Below are 24,283 nucleotides of genomic sequence, written 5' to 3'. Positions count from 1 at the left end.
TGAAAAATAATGCAGAAGAGGGAAAACACTTTCTTGTGTTAATAATACAGGTAGAAGAGAAAATAGTTAATGTGAGTAATATCCGAAGTTTGCCGATTCTCTTGGTCAACTACCCGAGAGTCCCTTCAGCTTGAGAATGTTATCAACAAAATTTCGAAGCTGTGACGCATCGTAGCGAAAGTGAAATTGGAGAATTTTTTTACGTATAGTAGTCCTAGCCAACGTCAATTAATTAGATTTCAATATTATTCGATCTAGCAGTCGTGAAAGACAAGACAACTGAAAGCCCTTTGATGTTAAATGGTTTAAGTGCTATTGTACCCATTACAAGCAAAATACTTCTTAGTAGCTAACTAATGTTACCTAATGTTAAACAACTAATAATGTTAACAGCTAGTTAAACCTTAATAATTCTTGTCTTTCAGATACTTGAAATCTTGTAGGACGGATAAGGAGCAGTAGATGAGTTTAAATAATGGATTCTATTTTAATATATATGCTCTAAAATGATGTAACGATAAAAGAATTGGTGATGTAGAGGCAAGAAAACGAAAATTCGATTTAAATTGGAAATGAGAAGGCCAAAGGGCTAGAATGATCCGGAAGATATTCCTTATAAGCAGAAAAAAAATAAGTGGAAAACCGAAACCAATACATCTAGAGAAAATTCAAGAAATGAGCGAGATGAATGAAAATCATCTCAAAAACTTGGGTTTTTGTTTGAATATTTCAAATGTAAATCCATTAACATACAAGGTCATACTCGTACAAACAATTTTCTTTATTAGTGTTTTAACATTAGATGAATATTTCATTCCTATAACGTTTATTTTTTATAAAAGACAATTTTTACCGTTTTTTAACTTACAGAAAAGAAAATGATAAATATCTAAAACAGAAGTGAAACGAGTAATTCTGATCTAGAAACAAGCAAATGTTATTGTCTAGATTTAATTTCATTTGAATTGCTTAGCTGATGTTACTAAGTTAAAACATTTCTCTTATCCAAATGTAAACGGAACATGTTTTTTTTTACAAACGAAAATAATTTAGTAATATTTATAAGTCTAAACAAAATAGCATTCGTTAGTTTTTACATATAAAAAGTTATATTGTTACTATTAAATTGTGCCCTTGACTAATGCTGTACATGAGTTTCATTCTTATCATCCTGTAAATCATCGCTGGAGTGCTATAAACGTTTAAATAGACAGGCAGTACACATGATCATCACGGCAGCCCACGATTATTTTATTATTCAGAACTGCAGGCGATGAAAATATTTCACCGGATAACTTGAACTCCTTAACAATTTGTCTTTTATCAAAATTAACTAAATATATAATTCCTTTACAGGTAGCAACTACTATAAAAGTGTTCTGATCTGTTGTAACTACTGTGGGAGTTGCAATGATGTTACTGTCCAGTTGAATGCTCCAACAGAACTTCCGCTTCTTCAAACATACCAGATTTCTATCACTTCCATATAACAAATAGTGTACCTTTCCATCACTGAAAAGTGTTAGAGAAGAAAATATTTGCCCATCTGACTTGTATTTATGTACCTAAAAATTAAGAAGCACAATATCACTGAAAACATTTGTGAATATTTCAAGAAAACAAAGCTTTACAATATATCAATTTATCAATAATGTGGTGCGCGTTAACAGATACCGGCAACAGGAGACATCACTATTTGCGCCTCCCCAAGTACACCATTTATTTAAAGGAAAACGTAATACAAATTTTCAGTACGTTTGTGATCCAACATACTCAAAGAGTAGGCCATTTCTTAAAAAAAAAAAAAAAGCAATAGTTTAAAATAATAATAGCTTTGCGGTCCACGCCTCTAACTGCTAATGTGGCGCAGTTTTCTAGTAGAGATATTAGCCCCCAAAAAAAGTATACATTTACCAAGTTTTCAAGTAGAAACAGAGGATCATTACTAACCCTCCCAAAGAGAAGATTGCTGGCTGCACCTTTCCTTCCCGTATATATATATATATATATACTGAGAAATACGGAACAGAGATACTTGCATTAAAAACTACCGCATTCTGGCTCGACAGAATACTACTCCAGCAACATAATTCAATTGACTCTTTTAGTGGATTGAAGATGAAGATTAATTCTACATAAAATATGTATAAACGAAATTAATTTTTCTTCCAAAATAGATTTTTACCTCTGCATTAGACTTAAGTGACCTCCACTGTATCATACCATCGACTGCACCAATGACAATAACATCATCTTCTACAACAGGTGATGAGAATACTGGCGCAGACAGGTCATATCTAAAGAGTTCCGCACCTGACATTAAATCTAGCACATGAAGTCTGGACGCTAACGTTGTAACATATACCATTCCAATTCTGATGTTAACTTCAGAAAGTATAGGACCTTCAACTGGAGTTTTCCAAATTAGTATTCCATCCTAAGAAAGAAAGATTGCATAAACTACTGTGCTCGACACAATGTTGGACAATATTATATATTACGATTAAAAAGCGATATAAGAAGGGTGCTACTAAAATGATTGGATCTTTTTTTTAAAAAAAAATACTTATTCTCGTAGGTATTTCAAGTTTCATCAAGTAGAAAAAAAATTGAATTATTAACTGCCCAAAATAACCATATTCAAAATTAACCAGAGACTATAGCCCATAATTTAGCATTACACAATTACGCCTTGAAAATACCTAACTCCTCAAACTATGAAAATTGGATACAATTCACATTCTAAATCTCAACAAAAGTAGTCTACTTACAATAACGTCTAAAATCATAGTAATTTATTAATACACTTCGCTCGTTCCAGTCGCTAAAAATATTCTACCACCAAATTAGGATATCAATTGGAAATGGGGCATTTGTTTTCTTAAACACTGTACCATCCACATGTAGGCTCGATGCTCACTCCAAAGTAGTAAAGGTTTACTGCCTTTTAGCTACCTGCTGTAATGGTTATGCCTTCTCAAAGGGAAATGTCCAGGTTTTGAGGTAATCTTACTTAACATTTTGTACCGTACAGTATTGATACCTCAAACCTAACACAATAAGCAAAGTAGGTGCAGGTAGCTGCAGTGGTGCAACTACTAAGGTTTAGATACTTACAGGCAAACTAAAGATTATTTGTCACAATCTTTCATCATACCGTTTTTCATTTCCACATTGTTTTCTTAGCAGACTTCTATAAAGAACAGTCACTGACTTTTAAGTCAGACACAATAGATTTTTAGGCCGCAGTACATTTGGCTTCAAACATAAACAAATTTGAACAAATCTAATCTAAATTTAATTTTCAAAACTGACAAAATTGATTACCTCATCAATTTTATAAACGTTCTTATCATAAGATCCAATTATCAGATTATCCTCAAGTAGACAGCAATTAGATTTAATTATATCTTCTGTCTGAAAATTCCATATTATTTTTGCAGAACGTACAGAAATTTTGTAAAGACATCCATCGTAACAACCTGAAATATAAAATATTTTTAATACAATTCGAATAAAACTAATATTTATTTGATCAAAGTATCAAGTAACTTACCAACGTAATAATATCGACCACATTTTGTAATGCAAGCACTTGACTCGATTCGATTTGGTAACAAGCATTCAGAAATTAAACGACCGTTTAGGAAATTAAATACCGCAATGCGACCACTATGTGAGCCCACTATAACCAAACTTTCTCCACTAAAAAAATTATTATATTTATAATTAAATTATTTTTAATTACCTTCACAGTAAATTTGAAATTTTAAAATCGTTTCATATTTAAGCATTTATTAGTTTCTCTTACACTAATAATAAAAGGAATTACAATTTTTTAATTAATAGTTTTCTTACGAAATGTCCTTATTACGGTCCTCTGAGTCCCAAAAGAAAACTTTTTCGAATTGATCTGTGCGTGTAAGTGTAGTTAGCATAATATTTAAATTTTATATTTCGAAATGGCGCCACGTCGGAACATGGCAATAAGTTCTAAAAGAGTCATCTAATCAGAAGTGCAATTTTACAAAGTGAGGTTTTGAATTCTTTTGGATTTAATCGAAAACCTTCCAACAATTTTCATTAAATTTTGCGTACTCTTTGTACATGTGAATATCGAAACTTTTTTTATGACACATTATCCCACGAAATACTTTTTAAAGTTGTTCTGGAGGTGGGGATAAGCTTTCCTTTAAATTGTCATTAAAGTGTTACGCACCTATTACTCATTTCATTACCTTCTTAAATTTAATAGAAATTCAATATCTAAGCGAAATTACAAATTTGAATGAATTAGGCAAAAGTGTTATTTTATTAAACATAATTCTGTTGCAAACACTCACACTATCATTCTTACTAACATTCTAGAGTTTGTAACCAATAAATCTTTTTGATACCAAATTTTGAAACATATTTAATTACTACAAACATTATCTAATAAAACTACACATTTTACCAAAATAATACTTTTGAGGGAACTATCTCATCCGTCCTCTGAACGCCAGTGTCACCCAAGAGAAAAATACAAAATTGATTCACTTAAAAATTGAAATAGTATGCTAGGAACAGAATAAAAAATTATTACCTTCGAAGGCCAACTACTAAAGGAGACGCATCTACACACTTTCCTAACTCATATTTCCAAAATATATTTAAAGAAATTTCTTTGTCATTAACATCAGCGTGAATGTAATCAGTTGGAAAGGTCCTTCCTTTCAGATTTCTGTAAATTACCTCGCCCTGAACGGCGAGCATCTCTTCAGACATTTCACCAGTATTTACACAAATTTTTAATTTTTTTTCAGTCTTCAACTTTTTACCATCTTCTTCTGGAGGCCTTTTAATTTCTAAACTTACTTAAACAAACTTTTTTGTAATTTTATAATGTAACATATTATATAATGGTAATTTTGTAAACATACTTTTAGTTATAAAACTTACTTAAATGTTTTTGTAATTCGGTCCAACAATGGTGATAGCTATTATCTTTTAATAATAATCCAAGAAAATGATTAGATACTGAATGATATTGTTTTAAGGCAGAAATAAACTGAATAGCTGAGAAAGAATCACCGCCTGATGATATAAATCCTTTTGTTGATATTTCTGAACCAGTAAAATGTTGCCAAAAGTTTTTAAACGCATCTTCCTCATTTTTATTAGTTTTATTTCTCAAAAAATTAATTAAAATTTGTCTATCTAACTTTCCTAAAAAAATGTTTATTGAAAAACAAATTGTTTATTGCAAATGATAAAAACTAAATTAAGAGCTATCAAAGTTAAATTATTACCATGAGATGTTAAAGGAATATTCTTAACCCAGAAAATATTATCTGGCCATGAACTAGACTTCAATTCTTTTCTCAATTTAGTTCGTACAAAATTTAAATCAACATCATTTTCAGAAAATATAAATAAACCTATTTTTACTTCTTCCTGATAATAATCACTTATACAAGCACAATTTAAAAAGCCAACTTTTTTTGCAGCACTTTCAATATCACTTAAATATGTGATAACTCCCCATCTTTTGATCTGATCGTCCTTTCTTCCCATATAATAATATTTTTTATTGATTTCCTACGCAAAAAGATTAATTTTTCTTGTTGGTACAAAGAAGGCACAATAGTAGAAGTGAGGTAAAGTTTTTGAGATGTTTTTAATATATTCAATTAAAAAAAATGTGACATTAATACCTTAAATAAATCACCAGTAGCACGATAGTATGGCAATTTTTTCACTAAATCAGACATTTTCTCATTATTGACCAAACAAAATCTAGTCGAGCTCCCTTAAAAAAAGTAAAAAAAAGTAAAATTAACAAGACATCCAAGCAACAGGTTAATTTACCGAAGGTCTCTTTGGTAGGGAAAAATGCTATTTGGAAACTAAAAACCCTTTCCCCGAGTATTGAAGTTTTAACTTTATTAAGAGATTTCAAACCATCCGCAAGCGAGAAATATTTTCTAAAATACGACCATTCATCTTTTCACAGTTTGTAGTTTTCCCCAACCTCATTTTTACGTCTTCAACCAAACTATCCCTACAGATCTTAATATTCATTTTATCAACCGATTCTCCAAAACCATTTACGAGAAACTCTATTTCAATCTGCAGTCACACGTGAATTGAATTCTCTTGCTCATAATCTTCCTGACAACGACACGTCTTGAAAGACAAGTCTTCTGAAGTCCTGTCTAATGTAGGTAATGAATAATGGCTGTCATTGGCTTTGGAAGGTTACCACTGGGTTACCTCACCATATCATCTGTATCTGCGGTTGTTATCATTGTTACTTATAGATTACCGAGCCAATTTTAGATAAATAAACGAAAACAAAAACTCTAGTATGTAAATTTATCTTAGCCTTTAGGCTTGTTTACGTATTTGAACGTACCTATGTACATTTCTCCAACACTGTTTTCATTACAATGTTCAAGTTTGATTATAGTTTCTGACAGAGGATCCCCTACAGATATGTCAGGATGGTCACATGGCCATACTTTATTAATTGTGGCCCAACATGAGATCTCAGTAAGCCCATATATATTATAAACACTAACTTTTTGTGGCACTTTCCAAGCAAGTAATTCCTCTTTTGTAGGAAACGATTCTCCACCTACCAGAAATAGAAGATCTAAATTGTAGAAATTGTAACACAAAAAATGTTTTTTAATGTAAATGTAAATTTTGTTTAAAATTGTACATTAAAATTGCATTCTATTTACCAAGAACCATAATTCTAAGATTCGTATCAGTTCCGAAAAGTTTGGATTTTATAACTTCATTTCCCCAATTTTTCATTATAGATGGTGTAGTTTGTATAAATGTTGGTCCATTTTTACAGTGAAGAATTTTAAAGAGTTCTCCTGATACTAGTTTTACTTCCTTATCAACAATACACAATGATGCACCATTATGCAGAGCTAAAAATATCTCTATAATAAATGGATCAAATGTAATTGGTGAAGAAAGATAAATTACATCATTTTCGTTAATCTTAAATATTTTCCTGAAAAGAAAAAGTAAATTAAAATTATTCACAAAACAATATTTTTTGGAAAATTAAATAACATTTATACCCACGATAAGCACGTTATATTTGGTACTATACAGTCATGAGTAACTTTAACTAATTTTGATTTTCCAGTTGAACCTGAAGTTTGAACTGCGTATGCAAAAGCAGAATCATCATCCTCATTTACGCTAATGGCTGTAATGTTTTTAATCAAAAGTTTAAACAAATTCCTATTTTTTGTTCAACTTACAATAATAAAAATAAAAAAACTAGGCAAGGGAAAAGGCTATGCAGTTAGCGTATTGGATTCCCAAGTGGAGGCCCTCGGTACTAATCCAGCTGCTGGCCCTTAGATTTTCTCTTCCTAGGAGCTTTTTACAGCTCACTGTTCGGTGATGGACAGTGTTGTCTGTAATGAGAGAACACTGTTCGGAGACCGGCAGTGCACTGAAAAAAGCTCCGGGCGCTAGTAACCTCAGAGATGATGTGCCTAAATTATTTTCAAAAAAATAATACAATACAGCGCTAATGCCCAAGCTATCATAGCACCAATTCTTGGGATATGAAATGGATTTACGCTTATTAGTGCCGGACTCTGCATAAGACTACCAGCTATAAGACCATTCCCTTCTAGCATCAGCCTCGCACCCATTGATACTACTAGTTTGTATAACATTTAGTGCCATAGGTCTGGATTTCAAGCTATAACCCTGGCCGACCCCAAAATGCAGGGGAGAAGAGCTTTATTCTGGACTAAAAGCTTGGAAAATGAAATAGGCACTTGTTGAGGATCTGGTCCCTACACACTCTTACAATGTACATATGGCTCACAAATGTACGATCCCTCAAGCTTTCATGTAGGAACCTTATAGCAAAGGTAAACTTTTCAGTTTAGTAGCGAAACTTGTATGGGCTCACTGGAGGCTTTCGAATAGCGTATAGCATCGTCCCTCCCCAAAACACAATAACCTAATCTGCCTAGACTCGCACCATCTATCTACTCAGTGGCCATTGTCATCGCAATAAGACGAACTAACTAGGTAGATACATCACAGGTCAACCACTATATAGCTCGCACACATGAAACTTTCGAAAGCTAGAAATGAAGCGGCGCCTCCTTTAGGCTTAGATACCTCTTAAATAAAGGTAATAAAATAAATACTTTGACCGAGAAAAACCTTTGAGTAGAGAAACATTTTTTGAAGGAAAATATTTGAAATTTTAACCTGTTTTCCAGATAGTAACATCCTCACCCAGCACTTGGACTGTTTCTTGAAGACTAACAGTATTTAGAGATAAAAGGCTACTTAAATCAACATTGCTAAGTATAAGTCGAATCTTAAGATTATCAATAACTGACTCTATATTAGTCGACTTGATATCCACGCAGACAAAAGCACAGGAAGAGGACAGAATACTGCAACAATAAATTAGTAATTTTCAGTTTTTTGTTTATGAACAATCATTAGCTTCTTTCATTAAGGTAACATACCTTGTAATAACTGATGTAACTGTATGACTAACATTCAGAACCAATAAAATAAACTGACCTAAACTATTGTTTACATATTTATTTAAGGATCGTGACAAAGTCTCTGAAGATAATTTCAAATCTTCATATTTCCAGTAAATCCATGAATGCCGATAATAAGACACAGCTAACTTAGATTGAAGTGCTTTATCATTGTACACTTTGCAAGTTAAATCAAATAATGATAATCCCATTATAAAATAACAATTATTTATACATTCCTTCCAGTTTAGTTTGTTATTTGGATATATTTGAAAGTTTAACTTGTAAACGAGCAACGAAGAAGCCTTTTAGAAACCTTTCAAATTAAACTACCAATGTTAAACGAAAATTGTGGCTTACATATAAAAAAACCTCAGAGTATATTGTTAAAAACTTTCACTAAATTAATTTAATCTTTAAAACTCAAATGAACAAATCTTCCATTTTTGGAACTTTCCAGTAGAGCAAGAAATATGAATATCTAGAAACCATTGATGGGCAGGTGGTCTCTGGTTTCAGTGCACCAGTGCAGTTCTAGGAAGAATTTTGGCGGCCCAGAGTGATTAGCTTTAGAATCTAGATTACTGACATTGTTTGATAGTTGGAAGAGTGATTTGGTGAATGAACTTCGTTTTTGCATGTGTGCATATGTAAATTACTATATTTGCTATTTTGGGTCAAAACATCTGAATCATAATAAACCAGAAATATGGATCTTTCATCTGAAAGTAACTCTTCATCACGAGACAGTAAGTACAAAGTTTTATTATTTTTTGAATAATTTTAATAGATTATTGAATTATTAAACAGAAGTTCAGCTGTTAAATATAAATGCAGTTATCATTTACATAGTATAAATTTAATGTGTAACCAGTTGTGCTTCAAAGCCAAACATTATTCAGTACACTTTTATTATTTAGATCAAAATAAATTTCTACTTCTATGACTAAACAGGCGCAGTTGGGGAGAGTTTGGACTCCACAGAAGGACATGATGAAGTTGATGAATTACTAAAATTGGAGCTGGAAGAAGAAAAAAGGCTAGAAGAAGAAAATAATGAGGAATTAATGTTATCAAGGAAAAAAGAGGCGGTATGTCTGTTTTTACTATTTTTAAAATGCCTCTCTCAATAGAAGTAAAGCAGAACTATTTTGTCAGTGTTGGTCATTAAATTTAGGGTTAATTGGTGCAATGTGTAAGTGTATTTGTGTATTAGGGAGAGATAATAGCAAAAGTTAGTCTGTGGATTCGTTTAATTGAAGAATATGCATGTGTCAATTCCCTTTGCTGGCCCAATTTACATTAGTTTTAGTATTGAGAGATATTTGGTGTATACTCGAAGGTATGTCACGATCTCTGAATTTCGTCTACTGGAATACGATTCCTGATTCCGTCTACAAAATAGCTCTCCATAAGTTGTAAATCATTAAGATCTGAATATCTGTGTTATCCTGAGTTTTTTCTTACAGTGTAATTTCGTTTGAGAGTTTTGTAAGAGGCTTACAAGAGTGAGAACTTTCATAATAAAAGTGAAAAAAATATAAGCACTGCCTTCTTCCAACTTGTAGACATTTTTTCATTTGTTTTTAGATGCAAAAACATGAAAAAGAAGAAGAAGAAGCAAAACTCAAGCGCCTGTTACATCTACTAGAAAAAAGCCAATTCTATGCAAAATTTTTAGAATCTAGAGTGGAGAAATCTTTGGAAGAAGTAGTGTAAGTAACAGTCATTATTAATTATACTTTTAATGCTACCTTTCTATTCATTTTTTACTTCCTACTTAAACGCTCTTTCAGAACTTTGAAAGCATATTCTATTTTTTGACTTCGTAGCAATTAACCTTTCGTAATGAATGAAAAAAAAAATGCCGCAAGAGCAAATTTATTTGGTTAAATTCAATTAATTCGTTTTCTTAGAGAACAATCAACAGAAACATTGTAAAACATCTAGTTTTATCCAAGATCAGTTAAGGTTAGACTCTGAAAAATATTGTTCTTAGCTTTATTTTTTCTAATAGAGCTGTGCTAGATATTTTTGAACTGTATAATATATTGAATTATGTATTGTACATCGCACCATTAGAGAGGATTCATTTTTAGACGAAAAAAAAGTTTTTCACTTTTTTTTATGGAACAACCCTTATTCTTTTTTATCCTTAACAAAAACTTACTGTTTAAAAAGTTAAGTAGTACGAGGTTGATTAAACTACAACAAGAACACAAATAAGTAAATACTCGAACATTTTAACTCTTCTCGTTAACATTGTGTTAATGAGGTAAACCTAGTAACCCTTCCACTAGAAGTACCCTTAATAGAATGACCCAGAAATGTTTTTCAATAAATAGTGTGGATCTACTTGTGTGCAGTGAGTGATCCTAGCTAACTTACTGTCGCGTACCAAGTATAATTATCCAAACGGAGTAAAAAGTTCCAGCTACCGCGATTTTCGATTTTAAGTACGCACAGTGACCATTTTTTAAAAACCCTTATTTTGATCTTAAAATGTGTATTTCTTGTGAAAACTCAATTTTGAAAATGTCTCGATCTCAATATTCACTTTTTACGCTAGAAAAAAGAAAGCGAAAACATGAAAATGAAAATTACTACACTTTAAACAAAACCATTATAAATTAAAGCAAATTAATTAGTGGTAAATGTTTCTGTATTTCTTATAATTTTTGTTGTAAAACTGATGGTGAGTCCTTTAATTCTGTTATTTTCAGGAAGAAAAGAACAAGTAAAAGGTTAAACGGAGAAATTGATGACACTGAAGTAAGTGTGATTCGCTTACTTGGCGAAAGGATAATTATTGACTTATTCTATTTTTCCAGGCGTCCCTGGGATCCCAACTTAGCAATACACGTTGCATTGACTCTCAAAGCAGTCACTCTGTCATAAAGAGGTTCTCGAAGGGAGTAGACATTTTCCAAGGTGCATAGTGCGAATTATTGTTCAATACAGGCAAAATTCTGGCCCCTCATTCTTTGTCTATAATTTATAAATATAGATTCTTTCCACTTTCATAGAAATTTGAAGAGCCATAATAAATCTTTTAACTCGCAATTTAATTCGGTCAATAGCAACTTTGCAGAAATAAAGAAAGTTTTAACAAATTTACATCCTGAATAACAATGTTTAATGTAGTTACAAACAAGTTTGGATTTGTTAAAAGATTTTATCTGGGTGAATCTCGATCTACAGACAAATGCAAACATTTCTGAAAACTTCACAACAATATTCAAGTAACCGACGCCCAAAATATCTATTTGGGAAGGTATAATGAGGAAATAATTTAAGAAATGTAGACTTTTGACGGGGCCCATGAACTCGAGGCCAATAGGTAACGTCGCCGAAGAATTCTCTGTTAGTGGAGAATGGCAAATCTCTGATGCCATTTTTGTTTGTTTGTTTCTTATTTTTTGCGTTAATAGAACAATAATACTTGGCAATGTTTATTTTAATGTGCACTTCTTTACTAGGGCAGGGCTACTAAAAAGCAGAAACTAGAAGAAAGAGTTTCTGAAGAAGTACAAAAAAGCAATGCTCAGGTATTTATTGTAGTATATAAGCTATTGTATCAAAAATTTAAACATATCTGAACTAAAAGTATTTCTTTAGGAGATAGTGACTAATGAAGAAGAAAAAGAGGATATTCAAAAAAAGATTTCTCAGATAGAAATAGGACAAAATATGGAACAACCAAAATTGCTTGAAGGAGGCATATTGAGAGATTATCAGATGCAAGGATTTACTTGGCTGAAAGTTAGTTTTAAATCTTAATTTATCAATTATCTTTATTATAAAAATTATTTGTAATAAATGAGGCTGTTCATTATTTTGGTTGGCGTCAAACACAACTTGCTTCTATCTAAGCATAAATTGAAATTAGGATTTCTTTCTTCTTGGCATTACTCAATTTTCTAATTGAGGTTTCGAGACGTTTTAAGATTTTGCAAGATAGGATTGTCGGCCTTATACGCAACCCTCGTTTCAATGGAGTGAATTTTGAATTTTATTCCCTTTGTCGAAGCTATCTCCAAGGGAAGATAACCCTTGGATGCATTAAGCATGTGCCTTCGACCCTCCCTCCTAAGCACAAAAGTGTATTTATTATTTCTCTCTGAGGAGGATGCTCCCCAATAAGATGTGCAAATATTTCACATTAGATTTACTTTATTCTTTTTTTTTTCATTAATTGTTAATAATCTTCATGTTTCAGCTGTTATTTGAAAGTGGAATGAATGGTATTTTAGCAGATGAAATGGGTCTTGGTAAGACGATACAAGTTATAGCGCTATTATGTCATCTTTATGAGAAACAAGTACCAGGTCCATTCTTAGTTATAGCTCCGTTGACGACATTATCTAATTGGTTACTTGAATTCCAGAGTTTTGCTCCAAAGGTAATTATTTAATTAATTTATTTAAGTATTCGAATGTATTTAATTATCTCATACGTTATTTAACTACCTTATACACCTGTCCTGTCGGACAGTTTTAATAGCTAGTAGGTGAATATTAGGGGGGCCCCGTTTCTAATTAAGATATTAGAAAACTGTTCATTACAGAATGTCATATCTTAATAAAAGAAAACTATAGTTTAAAAAAAATGTTTCTTGTGATTAATAAAAGAAAATTTCTGTGAATTTTGGTTTGTTTATGGAGATAAGCGTGTCACTGACGAGTTTTTTTTTTTTTTTAATTAAAAAAATGGTGAGTGACACCCACATCATGTTTTCTTTCTGCGGTTGTAACTATTCTAATTGCCTAATTCCAGAAGATTCTCTTGGCTCTTGCAACAGTAAATAAAAATGGTAGGGACTTCTTTAAGTAATCCGACTGAATGCTTTTTCTTCTTCAGTAAAGAACGTGTTATGAAACTGTTAATTTTCTCTAATCCAGGCGGATCCATTCTCTAGAAACTAAGCCAAATCAACTTTGTCGGAGCATTGTTACAAATAAATCTAGATTGCTACTACATGCGCAAGTAGCAATTTTCTAGAAAATTATTTTATAAAGACCAAAAATTAGCTATTCTGTTAAATCACACTTATGGTTAATCGATTTTCTTCCCAAGAATTATTCTTACTGTTTTTTAAAATTTACTTTGAATAACCTATATTGAACCCTAAAAAATCAGACATGGCACTTAAAAAGAAATTATTTTGCCTTAAAACAGTAATGTAAATAAATGAGTTAGTGGGTATAGATAATGGTAAAATTTGAAGATATCTCTGGAAAAGTTTTGTGAAGATCGCGAAGCTAAAAATTAACAAAGTACTTACAGTTCATGGATTTTAATGGAAATAGCATCTGATTCAAAAATTATCTTTATTTTATGAAGTAGCATTGTTTAATTTATGCCCTCCAAAAAATTTTTTTATTCTTTATCCTCAGAATCTATTTTGTTAATTTTCCTTCATATTTTGATTTATATTTCATGTTATATATACTTTGTTTTTATGTTACTTTTGTTTAATAGTTAAAGGTTGTCATTTATCATGGAGCCTTGAATCAACGTGAAAGACTTAGGTCAGCTGTTACAACTAAGAAGGATATTTTAGGCAAAAGATGTTTTCCAGTTGTACTTACATCGTACGAAATACCAGTTAGAGATACTTTTCTTAGTAGAATAAAGTGGAAATACATTATTGTGGACGAAGGACAAAGACTGAAGAATTATAAATCGCAATTAGCGCGGTAAATATTATTTTTAAGTTTAAAACATATAATAGCTTAATTTAATTGATTAAGTTGGCAACATTTTCACTTACTAAAAGAAGAAAGTGAACATTTTAGAAAACATAATTTTTCTTCATTCCATTTAAAATCATCAGTTTATAAGCCATAAACTTAAGCTCAGAAAAAGCATTTTCTGCCATACTTCTTATAAAGGAATATGTTGGTTTGTAAGTTTGCGGTATTTCACCATCTTTCTTGTGTAAATGGTGGCGCATTACTTGAAATCATTTGCCAACTGTTTTTGATATGAAGAGAAAACTGCTTGTAATACTATTTGGGAGCGTTCTTCAGCTAGCTTGTTTTGCCACCTCATTAAAATTTCTTCTAGCTTCTTGTAAGTCCTCTTGGTTTTGACATAGCTAATTGTAAGGCTGAAGATGATAGCTTGATGTTCTAAACTTAATACTATAAATCTCCAGGTTTCCTTAGAAGTTGGTCTGGAGCGAGTCTAATGCCTGCCACTTTTCCATAAAAATTGGATACCATCAGATGCATAAAAGGATGAATGTTTGGAAGTACCCTCCTACACTCGTTACACTCGAGGAATTTTTAGGCGAACTATCAGTGAAGATGTTCTATCCTTTTTTTTTTTCTTTTTTTGGAGGGCACCGCTGTTGTTTTAGTTAGTGTCGATGGTTTTTATATTTAGAGGAGTCATAGTTTGGAATATTCTCAACTAGCTTCTCTTAGCTAGAACCGTCGAAATAAACCTAGAATGGTAGAGGACGTAATTGTAGCTGTAATCATATCAGTATTCTACTTCTCTTTTTTTTTAACTGATCGTAGGGCTTAATTACTTTTTTATTCTTTTTGAAACATCTTTATCTGTTCTTATGTATCTCTCACAAAGCGCTACTGGTATATCCTACAACCTAATTCATCTTAGTACCAGAGGTTCTAACCACATTTGTGCCTTTGGAATCGAACCTTGTTCTTCAGTAACCACATTTAGGACAGAATTTTGGATTAAACCCAGTTTTGTTACGCCAACGTTATATAAGGTATAATAATGGCTTTATCGCCGTACTGTAGCAGAGAGCAAACATAGGATTTTATGCTGGTTGCAAAACCTTTTCGTACCAGAGATTCAAACATTTGTTGAGAAAGTTTTTTTCTTTTTGTAAAGTTTCTGGAGGAGCTACAACGTTAATCACCTCTGCCATTTCAGAATAACTTACAGTTCCACAATTAATGTTATGAAGGAACATTTTATCTAGTAAATGTTTTATTTTATTTTTTTTAATGTATAGAAAACAGCGTTAACAGAAATTATTATTATTAATTTTTAAAAATAGTTTCTAATTTAGTATAAAAGAGTATTTTCCAATTCTTATAAGCCTAAGTTTATCAGAAGTATAGGGTAAATAATAGGATCCACAATAACATAATATCTTAAATCATTTAGAGCAAAGTGATTTACATTTTTTTCTTAATAGTAGTGGGTGAATAGGCCACTTTTTAAAAATTTTCATGTTAATACTTTTAACACATCTAGTGTTTTACAAAATTTAAATTTTCTTTTTTATTTTATTACAGGACTTTGCGAAAATATGTTACTGTTAACCGTCTACTATTGACTGGAACACCACTTCAAAATAATCTTACAGAATTATGGTCACTTTTACATTTTCTACTGCCAGAAATATTTGATAATTTAGAAGCGTTTCAATCCTGCTTTCATGTTGAAGAAATAGAGGCATCGACTGGTAATGACCAGCTAATAAATCAGGTTATATTCAATTTAATTTTTTGCCAAGGTTTTTAGTTTATTATTCATAGCCTATGTAAAGACTGTAAAGCTTACTAAGACACTGAAAGCTATGGTGTTTCTGTACGTAAATTGTTTTAGATTAGTACATCTAGAATTGTTGACTTTTTTAATTGGTTCTCCTAATTTCGGAGAGAGTTATGTACATTATATCGTATAAATGGCAAGAAAGCTTTTTACATAGAAGCTATGAAGGGAAGCAATGCAACCTAAAATGTAAAGCGCCAAAACCGAAGTTTTTGTATGAAGCCTTTTTCAGGCGTATTGCTAAATAATCTTTAATAAATTATTTTTACTAAACTATTCAAAAATCATTTATTAAGGAAGAAATCAGGCAGCGGTAGCTAGAGTTTCCAAAATTTTTCAAGAAATACAGAATATTCCATTAGAATTTTATTTAATAGAAAAAATGTAAATAATAAATAATGAGCTTAAAACCCCTTATCCACTTCATTTAATTTAATTTAGTAATGGATGTTAAGTCCCGCCTGAAAAAATGACGATTACTGTACTAATTGACAAGCTTTCCTGAACACTCCGTGATCTTTCAGTCAGTAAGTGTAGTGATCGACGGAAACATATGCAGAGTGCGTGCTATACTTTGGATAATCAACTTTATTGTCACTTTACTTTTAGCCTTAAACAATTATTTTACCAGAACGAAGAGGTCAGTACTTAATAATTGTTTATTTCTTCTAATTATAGCATGATAAAGTCATATCGGTTCTTCATGAGATACTTTCTCCATTTTTACTGAGAAGAGAAAAGAAAGATGTACTGATTCAGTTACCCAGGAAAAAAGAAGTGCTTGTGTATTGTCCTCTCACTGAAGTTCAAATGAAATTGTATTCATCTACTGTTGATAAAAGTATTGCGAATACGATTATAAAGAAGGTAAACTTTTTTTTATTTGATAAAATGTCGTAGTGTTATTTGATATTTCGTTTTGTTGCCATCAGAGGAACCTATTGGAGGTTACAGACAATTTTTCTATAAAGTTTTATTTTTCTTGTATTTTTTAAAAGTTATTTTCTGAATCTGATATATTTGAAACTCAAAACTCTCATTATCGTTAATCCATTTTTTCTGGTGTCTTGGGTAGCATTGAGTTTATATTTCCCATTTGAGCGCCATCGAGCTGTTTAGTACTATAATATCCCTTCTAGAATCAAATAGCGTTTCTGAGAGTATGCCAACCTAGATTCACTCAACACTGAATCTCTTCAACAAAAACAAAATGTAAGAAGGTATCCTATTACGGCACTTAGCAATCGTTAGTACACTATTTGGATTTAACATGCCCACAGACAAACTGAAACTCATCAAACAAGCGCACACAATCACATTTATTCATTGTATATTTTACAGATACATACATTCCATGAACAATCACTTAAATGCCCATACTGGATCCATCACTGTCTTAAAAATTACGAAATCAACAAGTTTGAACATTTCACTTTCAAGTTCTAGAACATTTAATTCGTTCACGTAAAACTTGGGCGTGATGACCGAAATGCCTTTAACCCAACAACACGGTAGTATTAGTGTTTAGGTAAAATGTAACAGTACTTCAGTTCACACGAACGAAAAAATACGGAGAATTAATTATTTCTCCTACATTTATTTCATTTTTTCATGTACTTAACGAATGTTTACAAATAATTATTTTAATCTTTTAAGGTAGATATTATTATACCTGACAACCCAGATGGTACAAAACAAAAAAGAATGTCCAAAATGAGAGGAAATGAAACAATTGAAGAAATAGAAACCAAAAATGAAGAATTGAAGTAAATTTAAATTATTAATACCAATTATTCAGTACCGTTTATTATTATCAATATTATGATTTAAATATTAAATTTCTATTTAAAGGCATGTGGTAATGGTGAGAAGTGGTGAAGATCAGTATTCCTTTAATATAAAAATGACTAATATCCCAATCATGTTGAAGAAAATTGTAAATCATCCATATTTAATCCAAAAACCAGTTTTACCTGGTTCTAACATAATGAAAATAAATGAAAAACTGGTCACATCTAGCGGCAAATTAACCATATTAGACGGCCTTTTGAGGAGGCTAAAACCTCGAGGTCACAAGGTTAGTTACTATTTACTATTTAGTAGTAAAAAAAAGATAATTTTTTTATTTTAAATTTATTAGGTACTATTTTTCTGAAAATTCAAATCAGCTATTATCTCTGAAGGTGCTAATATATATTATATAAGCTGAAAAGTGAGAAACCATCACTTATAAAGTTTGAAGTGTGATTTATTTTAAAAACAGAATTCAAATCGGTAACAATGAACCGTAGCTTTATCTGGTTCATTGTAATGTTGCTCTCTCGGGAAAAAAAGAAGTAAAGACAATTATCTCCAAGAGCTTGCGACTTCTTTTAGCTTCCGATACTAATTTGATTCGATTTATTGTACAACTTGAAAGGGTTTCAAAATAAAAGTTTTTCCTATCTCATTGAAAATTGCTAATTTTTTCTTGTATTGTTGAAGGTACTACTATTTTCTACTATGACACAATTGTTAGATATTATAGAAGAATTTCTTATAATGAGAAATTATAAATATGATAGATTGGATGGATCAAACACTATATTAGAAAGGAAAACTTCAATAAAAAGGTAATTTTTTTTTTTCTCGGGAAGGGGAGCATAACAAAGTTAACATATTTTTGTTATAAACTCATGTATTACATGAATTTAAATTTTATTTTTTACTTTTTAAGATATAACTCTGACGAAAAAGTGTTTATATTTTTATTATCTACAAGAGCTGGTGGGCTAGGAATCAATTTAACATCAGCGGATACAGTTGTCATATTTGATAGTGATTGGGTAAGCTAAATTATAAGCGATATTACTCTTTATTATATTTTATATAATCAAAAATTTACGGATTTATTCAATTAAAATTTAATCTAATCATTTTTCAGAAGTAATTTGTTGCATAACAGAAAGTTTTTAAATTTTATTTGTAGAGGCAATTTTTTTTTTTTTTTCAGAAATACACTTCATCTTGGAATATACTAAGTGCTTCAATGGAATTTTTATACAAATTCTCTATCAGGGCTTTCTTCATCCACTTCTTCGTAATCTTCTCTTCTTTCTCTCGCTTAAGTTCTATTTTCTTTCTCATTTCTTATCTTTAATAGCTGAACGTTCATTATTTTATACCATTAAAACATTTCTCGTTTCTTTCGTTTATTCGGTTATTTACCACTGCCAATCTTATTATTTGCGGTTCCTATTATTTTACGATAATCAGTTTTAATACGTCATGTACGAAGCCAAGAAAATTAAATGCTTGGATATTCCCGCATAGAATTTTCATTTTAAAATGACCTGGCATACGGTCAATCATTTGGTCTTCAGATTTCAATTATTTTAATCCTTTTCTTATAATGAATTCATTTAATTTAAAAATGAACCGTATTTATTATCTCGAACATACTCATGTCAATCACCTCTCCAACAGCATTGAACATTTCCATTTTCTGTGATTAATACCAACTGAATTACTGGTAGCTGTTTGGAATCATGGTTAACCTTAACGAGTTACAGTTTAATATAAGAAATTCTAGTTGTTTCCTTTATTTTTGTTAATTAATCTCAAATGTTTTAATTTTCTTATTGTACTCACATAAAATTTGTGATTGCATTTTAGAATCCACAAGCAGATTTACAAGCCCAAGATCGTTGCCATAGAATTGGGCAGACTAAGCCAGTAATTGTTTATCGATTAGTCTCTACAGGAACTATTGACGAGCGAATAGTCAGCAGGGCCGAGGCTAAGAGGAAATTAGAAAGAATAATTATACAAGGAGGTTAATTTTTTTTTTTAAATAATTTTTTTATTTTATTGCTGCATTCACATGTTGAAAACTAATAAGATTTTTGAAAGTGAATCTTCATGATCTGGTAGCTGGTGTATGTAGTTGGATTTATCATTAAATTCAACTTGATACGCTGAAACGTTAAGGAGGGGGGAATGTAATGATAGAGATATTTGTTTATCGTTTACTTTTTTTCTATTAAAGGTGGATAAAAATCTGAATCGATCAGAATTCAAGAAAAGAAGTTTTATAAGACGAATTAAATCAGCAATGATGTATTACTTGTATGTAACTTTGAATCATGACAAACATCGGAGGAAGTTAATGAATTTTTGGTTATTCTTTATGACATCATGGAAGTATTACTCGGAAACGATTTATTTGGAATACTTTTACCAATTGAATTCTTTTTTAGAATCTTTTATCTATTATTAACGTCTCTAAGAAGTATTTTTGTATTACTCGTAGTACGTTCAGAATTACATAATCTAATCATCATCTTTATTAAGGACTTTGAAGGATTTATGCTATGAGTCCTGGTAACAAAATGTCAGTTTAATTATTAACTCATTCAATAAATAATAAATAATTTCCGTTTAATTTACCAGAAAATAGTTGGTTTTCTAAGAAAGTGGATAATTCGTGGGGCATCCCTCTTCAGAGCTGTTCAGTATCGGTTTCATCACTTAAACAACCCTGAAAACGATTATAGAGTCTGAATTAAGGCTTTGAAATAAAATGTACGAACAAATTATTGAGGAAACCAATATTATTTGAACATTTAGCGACATAATTCTTAAAAAACTAATTCATCTATCCGGCTTATTTGTTTCCATCATATTCTGCCCATATTATATAGTTTTTAGATCGAAAAATCTATTTATTATTATTATTATTATTTATAGGAAACTTTAAAAATTTGTTTCGTCGTAAGGATGTAACTAATTTGGAAGAATTAAAGAAATTATTGAATGAAAAGCAACATTCTATGGAAATGCGTTCCAGCGGTAGAGGTTTGTATAATCTTATGTTTAATTATATATGTTTCAAAATCTGTATTATATTTTTATGTCCCATTTATATGAATAGTGACATGACATTTCATAAAACTAGTAAAAACTATTAATTATGTTCAAAACTTTATTATTTTTGAGCCAAGTTGCTAAATAACTTTATAAATATATAATTGTAGCAGTTTGTATTAATTTTTAAGTATAAAGAAGCATAAGGAGTCAAAGTTTATCAAAATATTAATCTATTTGAATTGAATATTTGATTTCAACGGAAAATACATTTGGATTTAAAGATGGTAAGTGTATTGTTGGTCACATGTTCTCCTGGACTACTTCGAGGGGTGTTGTGTGTTTTTTTTAAGTGATTTCCACCACTCTTAGAATCTTAATCTTGTTCTGTCACGTGAAATTTATAAATCCATCTCTTTTGCTTGAAAGATTGTTTTTTAGAAGTCCTGGGGCAGTATAAGAGTTGTGCTCTCGTTATCGGTTACTTGCTGCTTAGAAGGCAATGCTGAAAAACAGTATGAATGAACTCTACCATTTACATTGTAATTAATACTAGGGCTGACGTCTTCTTCTTCTTAAGTAATGCAAGAGTTTGGGCTGACCTCTCTCTAATTGCAAGAATCTCCTATCGCTATAAATTGCCGCCGTCTTTCAGTAATAAGCTTTTCGGGTTATCGCCAGCTTTCATGAATAGATAGCACCTATTTCTTTTTATCATTGAGTCTGTTTTTACTATTTTTCTCCTTCTGCTTTCCTTTTCTGCGATCTTCTTTGATGCAGATTATACTAATTATGTCATTCTATTCCTATTCAGAGCGACATGAGTTTACATATGACCTAATGTGTATGAAAATTTTTAATAATCATTAATAATGGAAAGTGAGGCGTCACGGTAGCCGAGCGGGTTAAGAGGCGAGACCTGAAAAGCTAATTGCATTGTGGGTTCGATTCCCGGTCTTGGCCTTGGATTTTATTTAATGGTTAAATGAGAAATAGTAAAGTATGTTTGCTAGTCGCCTCCGTCCACGACACCTAATTGGTAGTTGGACGTTAAGCCCCGCCTGAAAAAATAGGCGAATACTTTAATTTTACTTTTTAATGGAAAGTGTAATGCAAAGCCTCGTCGTCTGATTTCAGTATTGACTAACAAACAGTGGGAAGAACTTCTAGACAGATCAGACCTCATGGAAGCCAATCTTGACAGCAAGATATAATTATATTATTCATCAACGAAATTGGTTGTGTACACTGTTTTTTTTTTTTGTTTTTTTAAATGTGTTGTATGTATTATTTTGCATTTTTTTTAAACTTATAGTTGTTATTTTCTGTCAATGATTCTTGTTTATTATTTATTATTTACTGAATTATAGCGTCCTAACTTATTTATTTAGTAGCAACATTCACATGTCTTTTCAAGACTTTTATTTGCGATCTTTATAAAACTTAATTGTTTAAATATAGTTCCTGTTTGAAGCTTAGTAATATCGTGAGGGGGATGACTTCTATAATGCAAACATATTTTTAATTAAAGCTTTTGTCAATGCATTGATTTCCAAACTATTTTGTGATAAACATTTTCTCATTTATTCGCACTTTTTTTTTAAAAAACGTTAAACAGTATTGAGATATTATTTCTTTGTAACATTAAGTCATTGTATTTAGCTTAATTAATCTTAAAATGATAAAGTAGAAATAATAATTCCGAACCTTAGCTCATTTAATTTATAAGTAATGTCTCCTATAATATTGTTGGTTTATTAAGAATAAGGTCGATGTAGTTTTCATTGTTTTTTTTTTTTAAATAAACAAATTATTTTTTAAAAAAGCCTTGCGATGTACCTGCTAAATTGCGATTGTTTTATAATTATTTAAAAAACTGAACTTAATAAGAATTATTTTTTCCTGTTTTTTGTTTTTTTCTTGTGAAAGTTGGAAAATCTATCCTAGAATTTCGCTAAACATTAAAACTTAGAGAATGCACCAGTGACAAAAAAATATGAACCCTTCATTATTTGAAATCATGGTAAGGTCTTTAGGGCTGGATAATATTTCTGATTTCATGTGTTGCAGCAAAGGCAAGCTACGGACAAAGTCAATAACCTAAATTATTTATTTAAATAAAATGGAAAGTTTCTTTAAAGTAGTAGCTTTTGGGTGTTATTCAGAGAGGAGCGGGATTAAACAAAATAAACTCATTTGTGATTTACTTTTTAAAATATCTATTTGTATGGTTTATGGAGTTGTGTGATATATTGCTTCTGCAAATACTGCCTTCCCAGTTTTTAAAAGAATATGTACGTATACTGGAATGCTGAAAATTTGCATCAACCAGAAGGAGTAAAGTTGCAGACCTAACAAGTTCCATTGATTACTCACTTTGACCTAAGTGAGAAAATGTTTCAACGGAGGGAAGTAATGACTACAGTTACAGAACTTAATAATTGAATTGCTATATATTCTCCCTGGCAAGAGGTGCTTCCTTCGAGTAAAATGATCGTCCTCCATACGTGGAGTAATAGTAAATGGTAGTAACTCTCCATACGTGTTAAATTTGTTGACCAATAGAAATCTCAATCTATGATATCAACAATTTTCAATTCGATTTAAATCGAGAGAAGGAGCTGGAAGAACAAACTTTTTGTTTCCTTGTTGTAGAAAGGTATGACAAATTCTTGCAACAAACCCAATTAATCAATACTCTAAATACTCGTATTTTGACCAAAGAAGATTTTCACATGGTAGAAGAATCTGAAATGCAGTAATTTGAGTTTTCTCTGTATTATCTGCAAATCCCATAAATTCCAAATTCTGTTTAGTGTTTGACAGAATCACTCTTACGACTCAAGAATTCTCTCCAACTGATCTAATTTTAGCTTCTGTGAAAGATATAGTTATCTTTTCTTTACCTAATAAACTTCTATCTAAACCATTGTGTCATATCCTAATCCCTTATCTTCCTTGCTTACTGAGCTTGGCATTATCTCTATGCTTTGAACAAGATACTATTCATACTATTTAAAAAATAATACAATCTTTTTCAAAAGTCTTCTAATGTATCTTTTCCTTTTCTATTTGCTGATTGCTACTTAAATTCAGTTCTCTTTAATTATTATTCACAACCGATCTTCAGCAATCGGATTAATATGTACTGTAATAATACTTTAATTAACGTACCACAAAAAACGTATATCTAGGTTTTTCAATGAATTATGTGTAGTATTGAGTATGTTTAAAATATCTATACTACAAAGGAAATGTTAGATAATCAGATGATTCAAAGAATTGCAGAGAAATAATGTAGATTAAAAATTGAAATAGAGCACAGTAAATATAAAAAAAGACATGCCTGCACGATCTAGTGGCAGCTTCGG

General features: G+C 30.9%; 2 protein-coding genes across 4 annotated transcripts; one reads left to right on the top strand and one right to left on the bottom strand.

Annotated features, from left to right (window-relative positions):
* Positions 1–760: 760 nt before the first annotated feature.
* Aasdh (Aminoadipate-semialdehyde dehydrogenase) lies at positions 761–8,892 on the bottom strand. Of its 2 annotated transcripts, none has more exons than XM_074142005.1 (13): positions 8,511–8,892; positions 8,245–8,435; positions 7,087–7,213; positions 6,729–7,012; positions 6,398–6,619; positions 5,697–5,791; positions 5,292–5,580; positions 4,942–5,208; positions 4,586–4,856; positions 3,557–3,705; positions 3,328–3,482; positions 2,186–2,437; positions 761–1,565 (listed from the first exon to the last, which is right to left on the bottom strand). In XM_074142005.1, exons 1-13 carry the CDS (start codon positions 8,741–8,743, stop codon positions 1,203–1,205), a joined length of 2,898 nt encoding a protein of 965 aa, XP_073998106.1. In that variant the 5' UTR covers positions 8,744–8,892; the 3' UTR covers positions 761–1,202. The 2 variants fall into 2 exon arrangements, with proteins under 2 accessions (XP_073998106.1, XP_073998107.1); XM_074142006.1 differs by having other exon boundaries at positions 4,586–4,847.
* Positions 8,893–9,138: 246 nt separating this feature from the next.
* On the top strand, positions 9,139–22,819 carry LOC141461211 (lymphoid-specific helicase-like). 2 transcript variants are annotated; one of them, XR_012462681.1, is made up of 18 exons: positions 9,139–9,280; positions 9,486–9,622; positions 10,122–10,246; positions 11,255–11,303; positions 12,011–12,079; positions 12,150–12,293; positions 12,751–12,933; positions 14,013–14,230; positions 15,809–16,001; positions 16,746–16,934; positions 17,724–17,833; positions 17,919–18,144; positions 18,552–18,679; positions 18,784–18,892; positions 19,722–19,881; positions 20,095–20,439; positions 20,796–20,903; positions 22,050–22,077. XR_012462681.1 is itself a non-coding variant. In XM_074142007.1 (17 exons), exons 1-17 carry the CDS (start codon positions 9,241–9,243, stop codon positions 22,124–22,126), a joined length of 2,265 nt encoding a protein of 754 aa, XP_073998108.1. In that variant the 5' UTR covers positions 9,139–9,240; the 3' UTR covers positions 22,127–22,819. The 2 variants fall into 2 exon arrangements, 1 of the variants encoding a protein (XP_073998108.1); XM_074142007.1 differs by lacking the exon at positions 20,095–20,439 and having other exon boundaries at positions 22,050–22,819.
* Positions 22,820–24,283: the final 1,464 nt, after the last annotated feature.

The sequence above is a fragment of the Rhodnius prolixus genome, unplaced genomic scaffold, assembly GCF_049639745.1.
Source record: "Rhodnius prolixus isolate KJV_2025 unplaced genomic scaffold, Rpr scaffold_6, whole genome shotgun sequence".
NCBI lineage: Eukaryota > Metazoa > Arthropoda > Insecta > Hemiptera > Reduviidae > Rhodnius > Rhodnius prolixus.
Note: the sequence above shows the minus strand (reverse complement) of the source record. Positions and strands in the feature narration are given on the sequence as shown.

What these genes read in the sequence shown, in the direction of transcription:
- Aasdh (XM_074142005.1), bottom strand. Translation starts at nt 8,743, where the DNA reads ATGGGATTATCATTATTTGATTTAACTTGCAAAGTGTACAATGATAAA. An exon ending in CCAAATATAACGTGCTTATC is followed by an intron (nt 7,013 to 7,086) that starts GTGGGTATAAAT and finishes TTTTCTTTTCAG; the next exon opens with GAAAATATTTAAGATTAACG. An exon ending in TGGTCGATATTATTACGTTG is followed by an intron (nt 3,483 to 3,556) that starts GTAAGTTACTTG and finishes TTTATATTTCAG; the next exon opens with GTTGTTACGATGGATGTCTT.
- LOC141461211 (XM_074142007.1), top strand. Translation starts at nt 9,241, where the DNA reads ATGGATCTTTCATCTGAAAGTAACTCTTCATCACGAGACA. An exon ending in TAACTCTTCATCACGAGACA is followed by an intron (nt 9,281 to 9,485) that starts GTAAGTACAAAG and finishes ATGACTAAACAG; the next exon opens with GCGCAGTTGGGGAGAGTTTG. An exon ending in GAGAAATTGATGACACTGAA is followed by an intron (nt 11,304 to 12,010) that starts GTAAGTGTGATT and finishes CTTCTTTACTAG; the next exon opens with GGCAGGGCTACTAAAAAGCA.